This window comes from Ctenopharyngodon idella, chromosome 5, assembly GCF_019924925.1.
Source record: "Ctenopharyngodon idella isolate HZGC_01 chromosome 5, HZGC01, whole genome shotgun sequence".
NCBI classification, from domain to species: Eukaryota; Metazoa; Chordata; class Actinopteri; order Cypriniformes; family Xenocyprididae; genus Ctenopharyngodon; species Ctenopharyngodon idella.
In genome coordinates, this window is record NC_067224.1 from 19891663 (window position 1) to 19912071 (window position 20409).

At 39.6% G+C, this 20409-nt stretch overlaps 1 protein-coding gene across 16 annotated transcripts in view; it reads left to right on the plus strand.

Moving 5' to 3' along the window:
- ncor1 (nuclear receptor corepressor 1) overlaps window positions 1-20409 on the plus strand; it is an 86789-nt gene that overhangs the window by 64183 nt on the left and 2197 nt on the right. For 10 of the 16 annotated variants that reach the window (XM_051895629.1, XM_051895628.1, XM_051895636.1 and 7 more), the window contains 23 exons: window positions 3582-3742; window positions 3962-4082; window positions 4258-4353; window positions 4542-4627; window positions 4713-4881; window positions 5265-5384; window positions 5499-5579; window positions 5867-6093; window positions 6270-6600; window positions 6710-6931; window positions 7608-7808; window positions 8533-8682; window positions 12144-12299; window positions 12421-12562; window positions 14762-15234; window positions 15807-15932; window positions 16827-16969; window positions 17054-17280; window positions 18361-18507; window positions 18679-18797; window positions 18954-19007; window positions 19164-19373; window positions 20171-20344. In XM_051895629.1, the coding sequence (XP_051751589.1) occupies window positions 3582-3742; window positions 3962-4082; window positions 4258-4353; window positions 4542-4627; window positions 4713-4881; window positions 5265-5384; window positions 5499-5579; window positions 5867-6093; window positions 6270-6600; window positions 6710-6931; window positions 7608-7808; window positions 8533-8682; window positions 12144-12299; window positions 12421-12562; window positions 14762-15234; window positions 15807-15932; window positions 16827-16969; window positions 17054-17280; window positions 18361-18507; window positions 18679-18797; window positions 18954-19007; window positions 19164-19373; window positions 20171-20344 (3936 nt within the window). The remainder of the gene's footprint in view (window positions 1-3581; window positions 3743-3961; window positions 4083-4257; window positions 4354-4541; window positions 4628-4712; window positions 4882-5264; window positions 5385-5498; window positions 5580-5866; window positions 6094-6269; window positions 6601-6709; window positions 6932-7607; window positions 7809-8532; window positions 8683-12143; window positions 12300-12420; window positions 12563-14761; window positions 15235-15806; window positions 15933-16826; window positions 16970-17053; window positions 17281-18360; window positions 18508-18678; window positions 18798-18953; window positions 19008-19163; window positions 19374-20170; window positions 20345-20409) is intronic. The other 6 variants (XM_051895632.1, XM_051895644.1, XM_051895641.1 and 3 more) reach the window with 3 other exon arrangements.

A 20409-nucleotide genomic window follows, 5' to 3' on the forward strand; every position in this document is an offset into this window, starting at 1 on the left:
TTCTCACCAAGGCTGATCAAAAATACAGTAAATAAAAATGGTCATATTGTGAAATATTATTACAATTTTAAATTACGGTGTTCTATTTCAATATATTTTAAAATGAAATTTATTCATGTGATGGCAAAACTGAATTTTTTAGCACCCATTACATTTTTTTTCCAAGATTCTTTGATGAATAGAAAGTTTAAAAGAACAGCATTTATTTGAAATAGAAATCTTTTTTAACAATTATAAATCTTTACGGTCACATTTTATCAGTTTACTGTGTTTTATCAGTTTACTGAATGAAAGTATTCATTTCCTTCAAAAAAAAAAAAAAAAAAATCTTACTGACCCCAAACTTTTGAACGTTACATTACACAGGCATATTGCCATCATATTGAAACTTGGCATTGTAATGTGTATTTGAAATATTGTTGAACTTGCTTGCAGTGTTCCTCATTTGGATGTCGCTTGGGTTAAAAAGCCTTCTAAATAAATCAATGTAATAGTATTAAAAATGTGGGGGGGGTCATTGTAGATGTGGACTTGATTGATGGCCTTTGGGCTAATTGTTGAGAGCTCTTTTGAATCCTTAGGTCTTGTTTGGACCTAAAGATTTTGGCTTTGCAGTTAAAAGCATCTGTCACTTTCATTAAGTCATACATGTTCATGCTATGTGAAGTATTTTTGCTTCAGTGTTTTAGACATGCATATAGACAGGTACACAAGTTGGAATTTCAGTCATTAGCACCCTTGTCTGGAGCTTGTAATCTGACAGTGTGTCGCTAGCAGACTGATAAAGAACCAGACTCTGCTTTTCCTTAGAGGAACTCACATTTGTTTGTAAGATACATGGCTTTTATTAGTCAGGTCAGCGAGTTTCTTCCTGAAGGAAACCTTGAAGCTCTCACGAGGCTCAGCCCATGTGACTGATTCCCTTATCAGCCCTACCCTTACAACCTGGAAACCGTTCTCATAGAGACAAACACTTATAGAACACACTGGATATTTCTATTGGGGAGAGAAAAAATACAGTGTACGTCAAGCAAACAGAATGTTCTGGTAGGACTGTCACTCCTGCAGGTTTATATGATTGGTGATGATGTGTGGAAACAATGATAAGGTTTCATGATGAACTTTGGCACGAGACTTCTGTCTTCAGTGACCTCTGCTTTGAGGACCTAGATTGAGCGGAATGATTGATGTTTGCATTATTGACCTGGTAAACAAAACTTTCTCTCGGTGTCCTACATGCATGCTACATCAATAACATGACCACTACTGGTGATGCAACTGCGATTGACTGAACAAACTAGGCATATCACACATACTGGTGCTTACTTTAGTCTCCAAGAATAGCAAACAACTTAAAAATATATTATATTAAAAGTATTATTTTATTTAACAAATAAATATAAAGAATTAAAAAATATGAAAGAATTCTCTTATGCTCACTTATTTAATCAAAAATACAGTAAAATTGCGAAATATTATTACAATGTAAAATAATCGTATTCTATTTCAATACATTTTTAAAATGTATTCGGTGCCGTGATCCTTCTGAAATCAGCTGATTTGGTGGTCAACATTTCTTGTTATTATCAATGTTGAAAACAGTTGTGCTGCTTTAATATTTTTGTGTGAAAGATTTTTTTCAGGATTCTTTTGATGCAAGTTCAAAAGAACAGCGTTTATTTAAAACAAAAAATTTTGACAATGTAAGAGTCTGTCACTTTTGATCTATCTTTCACTTTTCTGCCTGATACATGGATTAAAACAGCTCTGGATGAGAGGATGAACCATGTAAAGATCTAAGCTTCTGTAATGTTAGACCTGAAGTGTTCTTATTTGTGCATAAGAATCATCCTGAAACATACAATTGCAACAGATAAGCTATTACAGCATGAGAACATCACACCCTGCACTAAAGAACCGCAAAGACCATCTCAGCTCTGGTTAACAGACTCATGCTTTTTACACCGCAGGAGACGGGAGGGTTCACGACTCAATATTTCAAAAGAGATGAGTGAGAGGCTGGGTTGTCTGGGAAGTGAAAAGGAAAGAAGTGCTTTTAGTAGCACTGTGAGTCACGAATGAGCAGCGGTAAAGGGAGACTTCATTCCTCCTGTGCTAAGAGCTTCAGATTTGACTCTGGGCTGTGTTTCTTTGTCAGGCTTTATTCAGGGTTTAGTTTGAGGCTCTCTGCATTTGGGTCAGCTTTCTTTTAAGCAGCTCTTTATTTTGCACTTATGGCAAATTTTTGAGTGTTTTTTTTTTTTTTTTTTAGACACATATTAAGCTGGACAGTTTTGTGAAAAGGTCTTGTGCAGGTCCTGCAGAAGTTTGGTACGTTGTGTGTAGTAGCTCAGAAATTTTGAGCAGTAAATCTGACCTGCTAGATCTTGAGTCTGCATTTAAGCAATAAAGTAAGAGGGGCCGTGCTTATTGTCAATAGTCACGACTAAAGGTCGTTGTTAGGCACGACGCTCAGCGCAGTTCAAAACACTGCACAACCTTAAGTGACTTATTGATTTTATACTATGTATTATGTATATTATGTAATATATATCTATTAAGCAAATTCATTAAGTGGCGTCCTTCCAGATCACTGACCTAACAGAATGTTGCTATGCAACAGAAATAACAATATGCTATGAGAGCTCTGCAGTGATACGATGAACAGGTGTTTGATGTCATAGCTGTTACTGTGACTTTAGCTTGACTTTAACACTGTATTAACCAATCAAAAACCAGGAACGGAACTATTTATTAGTATAATAAGCCCTAAAGTCCCACTTAAGTGCCTTGAAACAGCGTTGTTCAATGTTTTTACGTAATTTCCACTGAAACAGGTAGTCGGGGGGGACATATCGAGCAGGACATTTAGTTTACGTCACAGCTTGGAAAAGCCGCATTTGAACGCTTGTTACAGCCGTAGTTGTATTAAAAATTTGTATTAATTCCCCTTTAGATTTAATGTTACTACAGCAAAACATTTTTTTTTTTCATAATTTTTAGTAAAGCTGATAATGTGTCATTTGAAAAGCATGTCATTTATGTTGGTGCATGCATGGCTTATCTTTTCGACTCGCCATTGCTGTTTATAACGCAGAGGATGTCTAACCATTCATGATATTTGATCTCCATATCGCTCTAAAATTCTGAATTCCGAATACGCTCTGTGGTCTGCGCCGACTCGCACATATGATTCGCTCAGTGCTATCGTGTCTTTATTGGGATCTCCAGTAGTTTGTTGTTGTCTCGTCTATTTCTTTTTCGACTGTGAATCAACGGGCCGGGGCAGTTTTGCCATCTTGTGGACAGACTAGTTAGTAAAAAGAAATTCAAGGTGCTTGTGCAAGCTAAGCCTACAGAGTATACGTGGTTATGAAAAATGTGCAGTTACGGTATGTGCATACTGTGATAGTGATTAAATTGATCACACACACTGTACACACACCGTAGCGCACATGTAAAAACTGAAGTAAACTTTTGGCTTTAGAGTGAACGATTTTTGTCAACTATGTGAAGATAAAGAGCGATCCTCTTTTGCACGCCTCTTTTCATACCATTCTATTACCCTTTTATTCCCACAGTTCTTCAGCCGGCACCAAACCAGGCAGTTCAGAATCTTTCAGATGTCCGCATGACGTTCCCCCGCCACAGGCCGCCCAACATTCCGTCTCCTCCGCCCCTCATTCCCACCTCCAAACCTACAGACAAGCCCTCCTTCATTCAGGGGGGCTCCATTTCACAGGTAAGAGCTTTTGTTGTTGTTTTTTTCTCGGTAACAAATATATGATAGTGCTTCCTTATGTTTATTCAGCTCCTACAGGCTGTTGGTTGTTATTTAGGACTTGTGGTGCTTCTGCTAAGTTTAAATGCTTCCAACTTATAATGGGATCAAGGCAGAGGATCAGGATGGATTCTTGGTATTCCACTCTGACTTGTGTCTTCTTCTGCCCATGCCCTTCAGGGAACGCCAGGAACATACCTTCCTTCTCAAACGCACGCTGTGTACGTACCGGAGGTAGTCAAGACCACAGGAGGATCAATCTCACTCGGCTTGCCAAGACAGCAAGACCCTGCCAAACCTGGTGAGAGGCAAATGAGAGATTCAGAGAGTATAAATACACTTTTATACTGCAGTCAAGCTCAGCTTAACTAGTCTTTCAAGTCGTACTTTCTGTGGTCGAGTTTCGTTATGAAAACCTCATGCGGCCTATGAAATATGTACCCTAAACACCTGATTGTGTTTGTGTGTGTGTTCAGTGTCATATATTAAGCAGGAGGAGTGTTCTCCACGTGGACAGAGCGCTCAGGCAGAGGGTCTCTTATCCAGAGCTCAGTATGAGGGAGTGGTCAGAGGTGAGTTCACTTAAAATCTACAATAAAATTACTAAAATCGAGAGTTACTCCTCAAAAGTAAATAATCTTACCATTTGAGAGTGTTTTTCCCCCACCCCGTCATGAATGTGAAAGAGAAGCAGCTCCAGAACATTTGACTACAGACCCAAACGCTAACCAGTGTTCTTCTTTCTCTCCTCTGCTCTCAGGAGGACCCATACAGATTCAGGACATGAGAGGGCCACCCGGAAAAGGCCCAGAGGGCGTGACGTTTAGAGGTGGCTCAATTACGCAGGTACCTTTTATTATAGGCCTTTGTGGAGTATTTGTTTAATGTTCATTTATAGTTGTGTAGTATTTCTCACTGTTGCTCTTTCCAGGGCACTCCTGCCCTGACTCAGTCCAATGTAGCAGCGGATCTCTTGAAAGGCACTATTGCTAAACTGGCCACAGAGGACCTGAGCGGCCCAGAGAAGAGCCGAGCTGAAGCTTATTCTAAAGCTCACGTCATCTACGAAGGCCCAAAAGGACACATCCTCTCTTTTGACGGTCAGAGCCAAATCTGCTTCCCAGTAGGACTGTGTGATATTTAATATTCGCATTATATTTGTGATGACGAATGATTTTTATATTCTTTTTTTTGTTTTCTGTTATTTCGAATATTGTCAAAAGCTAAAGTTATAGTTATAAAGTGATCGTTTTTATGTTATTATTCCTGGCCCTTAGTCATACCGCAGCACAAGTCGAGTCAGATGGTGAAGTGCTTCATTTCAAGGGCTAAATGACATGTTTGCTAACTGTGCAACAAGAGTTTCTATTTTTATGGTGTGCCACAGCCAGAGCTTTTCAGGACTCTTTTTTGACATGGTCTTATTGATATTTTTAGTTAATTTTATTATAATTAATATATCCATCTCTCTTTGTTTCCATAGCTATTAAGAACCCTAGAGAGGGCACTAGAAGCCCACGGATGGGGCACGATCTCAAGCGCACATATGACATCATGGAGGGGTCCCGTGGACACCCAGCACGTGAGACAGCACCTTATGAAGGTTAGTCATGTTTTTTTAATGTGCTTTCTCTGAGAAGGGTGAAGCACAAAAGAGTTGAAGAAGTGAGCATGCTTGCCAGTGGAGAAGGTTTTTAAAGATGTTTTTCTCTGCCAGGTTTGATCAGCAGAGCATTGCCCAGAGAAAGTCCGCACGAGTCTAAGGATCGATCCATACTCGCGGGATCCATCATGCAAGGTAATGCGGACCCACCACACTTCCGTCAATCCTGAAAATATCTAATTATTTTATAAAAAATATTTATAGTTAAAGACTAGTTGTTTTAATATAAAGGATTGCAAATCATTTCAAATAATAATGCAGGTTCTACTTAGGCTTTTGCTTTAAATGCTAAATATTTTGGACAGCTAAAAGAACCACATACAGGAGAAAACTTTTCATTTCATTTTCAAATTCTTTTCCTTTTTTTTTATATATATACAAGATTTAAGGAAATTTCTACATGTTCTCTCCCTGTGTTTCAGGAACTCCAAGAGCCTCTGCTGAAGTCTATGATGAGGCCTCCAAATACGGTAAACAGATCAAGAGGGAAAGCCCACCCATACGCTCTTTCGAGGGAGGCATCACGAAAGGTAAACCATACGAGGGAGTGAACACCATAAAGGAGATGGGCCGCTCAATTCATGAGATCCCACGTAAGGAGACCCAAGATAGTCGCAAAACTCCTGTTCTGGAAGGATCCATTACTCAGGTACAAGATTTGAAGTTGTTATTGTTTCACATACTTAAATGTATTTATGAAGAACATTCAAATCACATCCAGAGCAGTCAAAAGGAAGATGGCTTTGAATGTCTTATAAGAACAATTTCTCTTCATCTCCCTCTAATTTTTTCACCATGCATCGTTTTTTCCCCCCGTCTATGTAGGGTATTCCTCTGAAGTATGAGAGCAGTACTGTGAACCCGTCGGCCATCAAGCACAATGTTAAATCTCTGATCACAAGTCCAGTGAAGATCTCACACTCTGCCATCGAGGCACCCGAGCGCGAGAGGGCCAAGTACGAAGATGTAAAGGCGTCCGAGCGTGTCCGGCACACTTCTGTTGTAAACTCTACGTCTGTTCTGCGCTCCACACACACAGAGGCGGGAAAAGCTCAGCTCAGTCCAGGCATGTATGATGACAGCAATGCACGCAGAACCCCTACATACACCAGCACCTCCATATCCAGAGGATCACCCCTACTGCGAGGGCAAGAGGGTATGAATGCCTCATCTCTCATTTTGTCCCAAAATGTTTTATTGCTCCTATAACTTATGTCCAGCAGTCAGTTTCACAGGTCATTGTACTGGTCATTTTTCTCAAATAGGAAGTATAACAACAGGTAAACCGGCTTCTCACGAGAGGAAGAGCGCACTGACCCCAACCCAGAGGGACAGTATTCCCGCCAAGTCGCCTGTGTCCGGGGCTGACCCTCTTGGCTCTCACAGCCCCTTTGACCCCCACCACAGACCTGGAGAGATGTACCGGACTCACCTGCCACCACACCTGGACCACAGCCTCGCCTTTCACCACAGAGTCCTGGACCCAGGTAATTTAAGGCAAAATGGGATCTTTCCAGGGGCCAGAGTCATGAAAACAAATTAGATTCAAGAAGTCCGGCATAGGTCACCAGAGAGAAGTCTGTCGTCTTCATTAGATGATCCAGTTATGATATTTTAATTAAAAATTGCGATGTCAAAAAAAAAAAAAATGAATATATATATCATATATATTTCATTTAGGATGTCAAAAAAATTAATGTAATGCCACTTTTAAAATGTATTTTACATAATACAAAACATTGTACAACCATAGTTGTTTTGTAAATCTGATCCCTGGACTAAGATGTAACCCATTCTGAAATGCATTACTTAATCAGACTCAGAACGCATAAGAAGTGGCTATGCTTTGCCTAAGTCTGGAAAATTAATGAATTATGAATTAGTTCTGTTCTGAAACCATGCTTCTTACAAACAGGTCTGCAGGAAAAACAGTTCATGCGTCACACACAAAATTAATTGATTGTTCTAAGTAATGGCTCTCTCTTAAAAGCACTACTCCCATCTCATTGGTAAACATCGTGTTTTGGTTTTTCAACCTGCTCTTATGCATTAGGTAATAGCATTTCCTGCTCGACTCTACTGTTGCAAATCCGCACCATTGACGTCAAGACAAGAACAGCTGTCTTTTCACCTCTCGGCCTTGTTTTCCTCTGTATATCTCAGCAGCGTACATGTTCCCACGGCAACCATCACCGACCGGTTACCCCAACACTTACCAGCTGTACACCATGGAGAATACTCGGCAAACCATTCTGAATGATTACATCACCTCGCAGCAGATGCAGGTCATACCGCGCCCTGATGTTGCGAGGGGACTGTCACCACGTGAACCGTCCATTGCCATCCCATACCCACCAGCTAGAGGTAAGGGGCATGATTGTCTAAGTGTGTTTGTGTGTGTTTGTGACAGTGAATGAAGGGATCAAAGGAAGAATGTAGTCTGTAGATTTTGTGTTTGTGTGAACTAGTGGCAACCTTTTCCAGACCGTCAGAAGCAAATGACCCTTAAACAAATTCTATTTGCACGCTGTCAATTCATTGAGTTCAATTCGATTGTTAAATCCAGGGCTGGGGCTGTTCCTTAGATGACCCTCCTATTAGGAGGCCCACTTTTTTTCTAGTTACATATGTTCACTCTGCATTCTATTGTAACATCTCCAGGAACAAGGTTACCTGTTAAAAGTTGACCTGGGTCCGATGTGACATTATTTTGCATAAAATGATGGGAAGTTTCATAATAATAGAGCGGATTCAAGCTGAAGGAGTTTAACCCTCAGACCCCTAGCACGTACAGCTGTCTAAATTTCCAAAATACATTGCTTCATGTTGCTAGTTCTGATTTTGATTTGCTTAGATTGAAAAGCTTGTGGAAACCAGCTTTCAGCCCTGACCTATCCTGTTATTTTTTTTGTAATTGAAATCCTTTGATACATCGTTAATGAGCTCATTCAAATTTTTAAATTCTTCTAGTGTTTTAGTCATTAGATGTCCCTAGAAGATCAGTAGAGGGTGTTGGCTCTTTAAGTAAAGTTGAAGCTGATTGGTTGTGGATGCTCACCCTCTGGCCCTTTGCTTCTGTCTGTAAAAGGAATAATTGATCTAGCCCAGATGCCACCTACCATCCTGTTACCTCACCCTGGGGGGACAGGTTCCCCCTCCCTGGACCGCATCACCTACATCCCTGGACCTCAGACCCCTTTCCCTCCTAGGGCATTCAACCCTGCCTCCATATCTCCAGGTGAGGATCCCACCCCTCCTCTCCTATCCAACACCTGAACTTCCCCTTCCAGTCCTGGTGGTGGTGGTGCTTTAGAAACTCGCCCTTCGCTGCTGCTCTGAGATCAGTTTTGCTGTTTTAATCAAGAGCTTTCTTCCAATTACAACTAACTAAAGCCATTTTCTACGCTGCTATGGTGGCAGTGCGCTACTACTAAATCTACAGTCATGGCAAAAGGAAGTACATTTCGCCTGATTTGTGAGTTAGCCTGAATTGATTGTGATGACTATGTAATAATACCAAAAACAGAACAAGTCTTAAAATCTGTACCTGATCCCGAATCACTTCTTACCTGAACCTGAAGTGCATAATTAAAAAAAAAAGAAAAACTCAGCCCCAGACAGACCCGATAAAATTAGTCCAGAGTCCAGCTGACCCAATTCCAATTTTTTTTTAACCCATCTGGACCTGAATGTTAAAAGTAGTGACATCTGTACAGCCTGCAGCCCTGCATGCCAGTGGCGAGTGGTTAATTTTTCAGCTGGGTATAACAGACCAAAATGTAAGTAAGAAATGCCACGGCAGGTGTAGATGTAAAGGTTTGCCCTCCTTCCTGAAATTCATCCTCCTTTGTAATGTTTACATTAGCTAAGGTTTTAACCCATGTTGCCAGATAATGTAGCTTATACTTTGTCAAAAATGTGGGAGAATGTTTTTAATGGATATACAGTTATAGTTTATTTAATTTTTGTTGTTGGCATCAGCTGCATTTAGATGATTTTCTGTAATCGATAACTGGCAACAGTACAGTTTTTTTCACTTAGGCGATCAATTCTAAGTAAAAAAAAACCTGCTCAGCTTTATGTTGCATGTCAAATGAAAAGGTCCTTTCTTTTGAATAATGAGAAGCTGGCATACTTTAAAAACATTTAGGTCTTCTCAGGTCCATTCACTATGAGCACATTTATTCAAAATCACACAGGATCAGAGGCTATTAATATCATACCCGACCCATGTCTGAGGCACTTGTTTTGGACCCATACCCGCTTGGGTTGGACCTTGGGTTTCAGATCAGTTTAATGAATTTAGCAGGCTTCCTGCTGAATTCTGTAGGTGCTGACACACATTCTGTACCATTTTGAGGGATTAGGTTGAGCTTATTTAACAAAGAACGAAGAGAACTGCTGGTATCATTGTCTGTCTGCATGAAATGTTCTAGAATAGATTGTATCTAAAGATGCATGAAGAAATATGCAGGATGTTAGTTGGAATTAATAAGGCAATGAAAGTACCAAACTCCCAATTGTTGCAAGTACTTCCCTACGTCCATCTCCCCTGAGATCCGCCTGTGCATGCAGTGTAGGCAAATGTCGGCCTCGGCTCAGTAGTGTCATGTTTAAAGCTTGTCTTGGGAATGCAGGTGGTCTTGAGGTGAGTAGACCTTAACAATCTAAATGTCTATTTACACAGAGAACATAATAACAAAAAGTAATTGCTAGACATATTTGCTCTCTTTGTGAATATGCTTTTAGAACTGTTTCATGGCTCCTGTCTGTCTCAGTGTTGTGCTACAACACCATTAACTGCTGATCTTTTAGCATCATTCTGTGTACTGTCTTTACATACAGTTTGAATCTTGTACAGGAGTGCATACAGTACATACAAATACCTGTTTTTCTTTTAAAAATAAATGAAGCTTGAGTGTTTTTTTTTTTTTTTTTTTTTTTTTTTCTTCTCCACGAATACCCCTTTTTTTAACAGTCAAGGTGCTGGTACCCATACTGCTTTTGCTGGCACTTCCAACACAGAAAAAGGCAGCTTTATTCTTGTAAGACTTTTAAACAAAGATAATGATGAAGCATGTTTGTTTGTGAGCAGGTTTTGTAGTTATATTGTTAGTTATGTCATTGTTTTTCTTGTTGCCGTTCCCCCCACCCACAGGAACCAGCACCATTTCAGTGGAAAAGGAATAAAATACTTGCTTATGTGTTTTAAATGGGTCAAAGAAGTGTATTGAATAGATCAGTGGTTCCCAAACTGGGGTACATGAGGTGACAGAAGGGTACTCAAACAAAATACTGAGTTTTGCCATTCATTCAATATTACTCCACCTTAAAATAACATTAAAACTGAGCATGTATTTCTAACAGGCAAAATGCCTCATCTAGTGTAAAAACAGGAAAATGGAAGTGCCATAAAAGGTCAAATACATGACATCCAATCAAATTACCTCATCTTTTGCGGTCAATACTGACTGCATCTACACAAGCAGAGTGCATATGATATATTACATGCAGAAAATGCTGTCTTAGCCTTAGCGCTACATTATTGCCAATCTTTACAATGTACCTTTTGTAAAAGTGGGGATTTAGCACTTACTAGCAGAAGGAAGAAATATAGACACAGACTGTGCATAGAGATTGATTTTAAGCAAACTCTCTTCAATAAAGAAACACCCTGCGTGAGTTCTCTTGTTTTTAATGTTGATCATATATTATACAAGCAAGAATGCATTTTTTTCCTGAATATAACACAGTTACAAACAAAAAGATAATATTAAGAGACATACGTTGTAAACACAGTATTTTCAGTATTGTTTACTCTATTTTGCAACAAAATAGTTCTAATGAAATCCACTGCAGAATTGTTGTGTCTCCCCAACACAGCGGTGTTTCGTTAGTGAACAAAGCTATGACTTTGAACAAATCGAGAGTCAATTATTCAATGACCCATTCATAAATACAGTCACTTGCTTCGTGAATGAATGAATGAATGAATCACTCATTAAGACGGTAACTTGCCGCCACCTACTGGCGGTTTTAGTTTAATATTTAAAAGTATCGCTTCGTTTTTTGTTTTTTTTCTATTGAACTTTTTTTTTTTTATTAACATTATCTCATAACATTATTTATGCCATTGTAATTGTAGTCAGGCCACCTCTGAACAGGATTAAACAGTGTGTAAATACATCTAGATGCAGTGCAAAGATGGCTTTTGTTGATACTGAATTCATTTTTATTGAAATTGTTTTGATTGATACTTTATTGCTTTATTATATTAATAACTAAATTAAGGGAATTTCATAATTCGACAAACACATTTAATAGGGTTAGAAAAACTTTGCCTTTATGAAGGGAAAAAACGCACTTGAAAATCACTTTAAGGGGGCAAATATTGTCCCTTAATGGAAAAGGTGTGACTGCAGTGTAAGTGGAAGAGAGGGGGTACGCAGAAGGATGTTAAATGCCTCAAAGGGTACTTTAGTTCACTCTAAAAAGTTTGGGAACCACTGGAATAGATAATGCCAGAGTCATTCATATACATTTATTTATCCTCACAATCATTTCGCATCATTGAAATCTTTCTGCTATTCCTAACAGTAACCCAGCTGGCCCCATCCAACTACAGCAAATGTAAAAGGCACTTTTTATTGTAACCCCACTGTTTGTTTTTGTGTGTTGCCTGTTCTTCACTCCCTACAGGACATCCTGCCCATCATAGTGCCACTGCAGCCATTGTGGAGAGAGAGAGGGAGAGAGAGAATCAGAGAGAGAAGGAACGTGAGAGGGAGCGGGATCGAGAAAGAGAGAGAGATCAGAGAGAACGGGAACGTGCTGCTGTAGAATATATACGTGGAGGTAAAACTAATCGACACACAAAAGGAAATTATAGCACCAATAATGATCCATTCTTCTCCATCTATAACAAACTAAGCTATTCTGCCTGTGTTTCCAGGACTTATCACTTTTTATGTTGCAGGTCCTGAGCAGCCTGGCCGACCAGGCAGCCGTAGTTTCCTGCGTTCCACCTCACCCTCTGTGCGATCACAGGAGGGTGTCCTCCAGCAGCGGCCGAGCATCTTCCAGGGCACCAACTCTAAGAGCGTCATTACCCCACTCATGTAAGCAATACGCTATTCATGACATCAGCCTAATAAATTAGTTCATTACTAAAATTTAGTATGCACACATTAACTTTTTGTATTATATTAACTTTTATTGTAGAATTCAAGAACTATCGACTTATTTCAAAGCTACCTTGCATTTAAAAATTTTTAGAAAAGATAGATTCTTGCGCAGTTAATGTCGTTTTTAGGGAAGAATGAGGTTAAAGATGAATTTTGATCAGGTTTTAGGGCGGGTTACAGCACAGAAATCTGTGGGGGGTTTTTAAAGGTGCAATATGTAAATTTTAGGAGGATCTATTGACAGAAATGCAATATAATATACATAACTATGTTTTCAGTGGTGTATAAAGACCTTACATAATGAACCGTTATGTTTTTATTACCTTAGAATGAGCCATTTCTATCTACATACACCGCGGGTCCCCTTACATATTAAGTCGCCATTTTGCACCGGCATGTTTCTACAGTAACCCTAAACAGTTAAACTGCTCTACAGAGCGTGTTTCGTCACTATGTTGTTGTTGTTCTTCATTGTTTTTAGAGGCAGCTTGCATCGTCACTACATTGAATACGCACGAAGAAGTAGTAGTAGTAGTAGTAGTAGTAGTTGTTAGGCCTGTCGCGATAGTCGATATATCGACTTATCACACAATTTATGGACATAACCTCGATAATTTTTGATGACGCGATATATTGCCCATTATGTTTACACAAAAATAAATGTCACCAACATTTTGCCGATCGTGCTGCCTCTGTCATCTCGTCTGCTCTCCAAGGCGAAAGCGGGGCTCAGGCAGCTCCTTCATACACAGAGCTGACATCGACAGGCGGAAAAATGCGCCATTCAAGTCGTTATAGTGTTTTCCTGACAACTACAGACAGTTTGGAAGAATAAGTGCAAATGCACTCAGTTTCCGCAATCTACTGGTGCAAATATAAACATGATAGCGCGAAATGGTGCACACTCACAGCTAGTTTCACACAGGACACGGCAGTCACAAATGTCTAGTTCATTTTCATAGAGAACGTGTTTTTGCATTCCACTGCGCCATTTTTCCATGGAAACGTGTTTGTTTGACTGTTGCACTCGCATCTTTCGCTGCATCTCGTGCGTGACACGGCGCTCAAGATAAAATACGTTTTTCAAACACGCCTCTAGAAAAACAGATACCTCAACAGGCCATATCTGACTGCTAAATCTGTGTCTTTCTTTGTTCATATGGACATCTGACAATAGTGTGCACCCTTACTTAACTAAGAAAATATGGTCAGGGAAAAACCTGTAGATGGAAAATCTCCAAGTGCCTTTTGTGCATTTTCAAGTGTTTTTTTTCTACTTGTTATTTTGCAGTTTTTGTTAGCAAAGGTTTATTTATTATTTATTCAACATTATTATTTTTTTGACGCTTCAATTCCAGTATCTAAATGTTCTTAAGAGTTAGGTTCATTGTCATTTAAAAGTGTGTACTCCTACTTGCATTATTATGCTGTTATAGTATGATTATTTATTCAGTGGCGTAAAATGGTCTTAAAATGACAATAATATCGCATACCGCAATTATTTCTGGGGCAATATATCGCACAACAAAAAGTAGTTATCGTGACAGGCCTAGTAGTTGTTTGGTTTATTAGAAGCAGAGACCGTTCTTTGTTAGAAGTAAGAAGAAACTTCATTGCTTGACTAGCTACTCTCTGCTGTCTCAGATGACGATGGCCACCGTAGCTTCTCTATGTGCGTCGAAAGGGAGGGGTGAGCAGTGGACTGAGCAATTCGCAACCTCACTGCTAGATGCTGCTAAAATTTAAACACTGCACCTTTAAAAGTCGTAAATGAACTTCGCATAATCGGAGATCCAAGTAACTCTGCAGCCCTTATTTTACTGGACTTGAGTGCAGTAGACCATGTGATTCTTATAAAACACTTATCACATTTGGTTGGGATGCATGGGTCTGTTTTAAAGGAGTTTATTTCTAATCTAGAGAACAGATAATTTTCAGTAAAGCTTGGTGCATTTTCATCATCAGCACCCATTCCCCATTGAGGTACCACAGGGTTCTGTGGGGGGAAAAAAAAAATGTTTTGTTTTTATTATTACATTTTTAATAATTTTTGTGGTTGATTTGTAGATTTTGAAATTGTTTTTTTTTTTTTTCTTCTTCTAATAAATGTCCAACTCTGTTTTGCTTGTCCAGGCAAATGCCCTCACAAGCAGCTGCAGCTCAAGCCAACTCCCGATACAGCAATGCAGCTGACGCCCTCGCCGCCCTGGTGGACGCTGCGGCCTCTGCCCCGCAGATGGATGTTGTGAAAGTCAAGGAGAGCAAGCATAATAACGGTAGCTCCCGGGATGATGACATGATGTCATCACGGCGAGCAGCACAGGAGTCACAGGAGGTGGAGCGCCGTTCCATGCAATCACCATATGGGGACGTGTCACTTCCTGGTGGGAAACCTTCCCATCCTGTGTATGCAGAGGGTGGAGGAGCTTCAGGGAGCAAAGAGAAAGCCCCACCCACAAAGTCACGCATGGAGGAGGAGCTGCGCACGCATGGGAAGACCACCATAACTGCTGCAAACTTCATTGATGTCATCATCACGCGCCAGATTGCCCCAGATAAGGACTCCCGTGAGAGAGGCTCACAGAGCTCTGACTCCTCCAGTAGCAGTGAGTGTCATCAGATATTAATTTTGTGTAATAATGACCAGTATTCACGTAACACTATACAGTTCATAACTCACATTTACACTAACGTTCAGAAGTTTGGGATCGATAAGATTAACCTTTTCTTTTTCTTTTTTTTTTTTTAAATATAATTTATTACTGTGGTGACAAAGCTGAAATTTCAGCATTATTACTCCGGTCTTCAGTGTCACATGATCCTTCAGATCATTTTTCAGGATTCTTTGATTAATAGAAAGTTCAAAAGAACATAAACATATTTTGTAACATTATACATGCATTTACAGTCTTTTTTTTAATCAATTTAATGTATCCTTGCTGAATAATAAAAGTATTGATTTCTTTCAAAAACATTTTTACTGACCGCAAACTTTTGAATGTTTAAAAGTAATGTACATACTGCAGAGTAAACAGGAAGCTATCGCCGCAGTATTAGCTATCGCGGGGGGTATTAGGAAGTAGGTTGAAATAGTAGGTGTATATGGCACACCCTCTCTCAAAACAAACCAGCTTTATTTACTTACAAGGCTATAACAGCATTTCTGCATGTCCTTCAGTGTCATCCAGTCGTTATGAGGCTCAGGGTGGAATAGAGGTGATCAGCCCAGCTAACTCTCCAGCCCTGAGAGAAGAAAAGAACGAAGGACCTTTCCCATCAGAAAAGAGCTCTCAGCCACCCTCAGGTGAGACCTCAAACCCCTGATGCCTCCACAAGCCAGGAAACTGAGCATCTTTTTTATCAAGATGGGGTGAATCTCATGAAATCTTTTAGAAACATACCCAGGTTATATTACACCACCAAAAAATGAATATGAATATATACATATATAATTTTTTTTTTTTTAAAGATTTTTTTTGCGTTTAACTTTATTTTCATGACAAATAAATACATCTTACACCCAACTTCTCATTAATGCAAAGAAAATCTCATTCATATTACTGTAATGTGTAAAAAATATTATTAAGGATATTGAGGAACTTTCATTCATTGTGGTTTTATTTCTTGTATACTGCTTTTAATTTAAAATCATGACTTTTTTTACTCTGTTATATAGTCAAAAGTACCGACTTCGGTACCAGTCGGTACTGAAATTGTAAAAATGTGATGCTTTGAATGCTGTTGAGCAGATTCGTAAACATTAGCGCACTCTGACGCACTCATCAAATATGCCTATAGCTACAATGATCAATGCGCAGGGGCGTTTGAAAGCACACGGAAGTGTTTGAATTTGAAAGTGTGAGCGGGAGCATTTAAAATCAGGCTTCTATCAGCAGACTGGTCCGCGAAACACACCTTCTGTCAAACGCTTCCATGTGTATCTGTTAAGAGCGTCATTGATGACTATTTACAACTTTTTTGAAGCGTTGATCATTGAAGCCAATCACAGACATATCTGATTAGCGCATCAACACAATGGCCAATCAACAAATGCTCTTACAGTAATGACTATCACAATTAATAATAATTGGAATTAAAAATAAAAAAATAAAAAGAATAATATTTGAAAAATTATTTTTGTGAGGTTTACCCTAGTGTCATTTCTGTCCGTTCTTTGACCTGATCTTGTGTTGTGTAGGAATGAGGTTTGACATTAGCCGGTACAGGCCATCAGGAGATTCAGGACCTTCTGCACCCCAGCAGCCCCCCTCCTCACAAGCAGACAGTTATGGGCCAGTCCCGAAAACACACCGCATCATGACCCTAGCTGACCACATTTCGGTATGTCACATTCATACTCCTGATGCTTATGTCACAAATCACCCCTCCTTCATTGCCCTCACACACACTCTCTCTCTCTCGCAGCATATCATTACACAAGACTTTGCCAAGAGCCAGGATCCTCCCCCATCATCCAGTTCGCTGCCTTCCTCTTCATCCTCCACATTCCAGAGCTCTGGCGTGGGAGGTGTTGTAGGTCGAGTTAAACCCCCTAACCGCTATAGCCCAGAAAACCCAGCTCCAACAACACATCACCAGAGACCACCAAGCAGAGTATCTCCCGAGAACTCTTCTGATAAACCAAGAGCCAGGTACTTATGGACACAAAAACACACTGTATTTGAAAGCCAAAATTTTCCTTAAGCGAGTCATTTGTACAGAAACACACAGAAGTTGCACCAGAATGCATGCACATACACTGCTGTTCAAACGTTTGGGATTGGTTGTACAGTTTGGATTTTTTTTTTTAAAGAAAATAATACTTTTAATCAGTAAGGACTTGATCAAAAGTGATAATAAAGACATTTATAATATTATACAAGATTACTATTTCAAATAAATGCTGTTCTTTTTAATGTTCTTTTAATGTTCTGAATCCTGAAAAAATGTAGCACAGTTTCCACAAAAATATTAGCAGCACAACTGTTTTTGATATTGATGATAATAATAAGAAATGTTCCTTGTGCAGCAAATCAGCATATTCGAATGATTTCTGAAGGATCATGTGACACTGAAAATTCAGCTTTGCCATCACAGGAGTAAATTACATCTTAAAATATATTAACACATAACATTTTAAATAGTAATAATATGTCACAATTTTATTGTTTTTTTTTTTTTTCAATAAAATGAATGCAGCCTTGGTGAGCATAAGAGACTCTTTCAAAAAATTACAAAAAAACTTAACTTAAAACAATAGTGTATGTGCATATTTGTGTATGTCCACACCCAACCAACACTGAGAACACAAAGTACTTAAAGCTGCTGTAACGTTGTTTAATGGAATGGCAAAATATTCTTCTGTCCTGACATATTTTACTGAACTGGGTGTTATTATACATCTGTCTCTGTGATAGCTATAGGCTGTGTAAAGTGACAATGTAACAAATTTGCATAATGCCAGCCTATGTCTTTATTGGCTGCCTGCGAACGACGTCTAATTTAACCTGCCCTCTAGTTGTAGCTGAGGCCTGGAAGAGTTTGGTTTGTGTTGTTGACATGTCGAAAAGACACTTCTCAGCACTGCAAAGCCACTTTGCATGCACTTCAAAAGGATGAGGACTCATGCTGGAATTGAAACAGAAAAACTGACGCCATCATACAAATCACTGTGTATCAATTGCTGAGGATACCTCCAGAGCTGAAATTCAGATATGGTCTGTCTTTCTCAGGCCAGGCAGGTCTCCCGATCGAGGTCGAGGGCTGGTCGAGGGCAGCTATGAGCCCATCTCTCCTCCTCAGGGTTATTCTGGGATGGATAAACAGGAGGCCAGCATGCTGCAGAGTCAGAGACGAGAGCAGGAGCTCCCCGAACAGAGGTAGTAACTCATTGTCTCTCTGTACTGCTATGTGTATGAGCATTTATTTATTCTTTTTTTAAATTACATGTATTTTTTCAGACTTCTGTTTAGGGAGAAAAAAAACAATCAAAAATGAATAATTTCCAAACCTATTCTTCACTATGTGATCTTTGACCTTTCTTTTGTCAGGAATGACTCGCGCTCCCCAGGCAGTGGCAGTTACCTGCCCTCTTTCTTCACCAAACTGGAGAGCACGTCTCCTATGGTTATGTCCAAAAAGCAGGAGATCTTCCGCAAAGCAGAAGTCGGTGAGTGACAATGCAAACCCATTTTGTCAGAGACCTAATGACATTCAAGCTCAGGATATTTACTTCACTGCACTGATACACTGACGTCTTTTATTCAGACAGTTGCCACCTAATTAGCACCTAATTCTACCTCCCATTTGCTCTTTATCTGAACAGGTAACGCTCAGCCAGGCACAGAGATCTTCAATCTCCCAGCAGTAACGTCATCAAGTGAGTTTCACAACTATCAGTATGATTAATTTCACCATAAAGAACGTAACTGACATGCCACTTGCATTTAATGTTTTTCATAGTTTTCCGAGTTTTAAATGCTTCTTAAATTATTCTCAATTTGTCCAATATGTGTGTGTGTGTTATCCTGAACAGGCAGTGTAAACCCTAGAAACCACTCGTTTAGCGATCCAGCCAGTAATCTGGGTCTGGAGGACATCATCAGGAAGGCTCTGATGGGGAACATGGAGGAGAAGCAGGAGGACCAGCAGCAGCAGCTGGGGACAGGAAACACCTCAGGAAGCATGAGCAGTATTTCAGAGAGCCGTCAGGAGGCCAGCCCGTCCCCTAACACAGGTTCATACTGTAAATACACTTCAATGAACACAAACTTTATCTTAAACAGAAGATTGTGCAGTGCTTTGTGGCCTAGCTTATTACCACGAAAAACCATGTATTGGTCTATTTGTATGTGATCATTGTATGATAAAAATACAAAGCTAATACTGGTTGTCATGGAAGAATCACTCTGAATTAGGGCCGTCATGATCAGTTTTTCACCACATAATTATCATGGCCAAATGAATTCATGACACTGAAATTATCACACTATCTTTAGAAATTAACAATAAAAAAAAATGCTATCAGTCAAATTCATATTTAAATGTATTTTGTGTTTTCTCAAAATACCCATGAAGGGAGGCAGTACAAACTATAAAACCATCATTTTGGCACTTCCTCCAGACTGTCTAACACCTTTTTTTTTTTTTTTTTACATTTCAAAAAACTCCCACGCTGGCAAGCCAGATGTTTTTCGAGCGCAGGTGGAGTGTCTCGCTTTTGTCTGTTATTTCCTCCGTCGTGATCTTGTGTGGCAGTAGTAGCTACACACTGCATTGTCGTCTTTTCTTTGTTATGATGGGTGGCAACCAATGTTAAAGTTGTAGTTCCAATGCCTACTTAACACGTGAACCACATAAGTTACTGGCTTTGGATTATTTATATTATCATATTTGTAGTATCAACATGATACCGATATTTCATTTTTTAAGCATCACAGTTATCATCAATACCAGTATATTGCAAGACCCCTAGTCTGAATCTTGAACATATCATTCAAAACCAAACTTGTGACGTCCTTGTCAATATTTCTGCCTCCACAGCAGGAAAGCAGAAGCTTCAGAGCAAAGCTAGCAGCAGGAAATCAAAGTCTCCGAACCCAGGCCAGGCATACTCTGCCGGAGAGAGGCCCTCTTCTGTGTCCTCCGTTCATTCGGAGGGTGATTACCACAGACAGGCTCCCACCTGGGCTTGGGAAGACAGACCGTCGTCCACAGGTGACCTACTTGATTCTTGATTGTTAGATGAAATTGTTTTGGTAGAGCAACAGTAGTTGAATTAA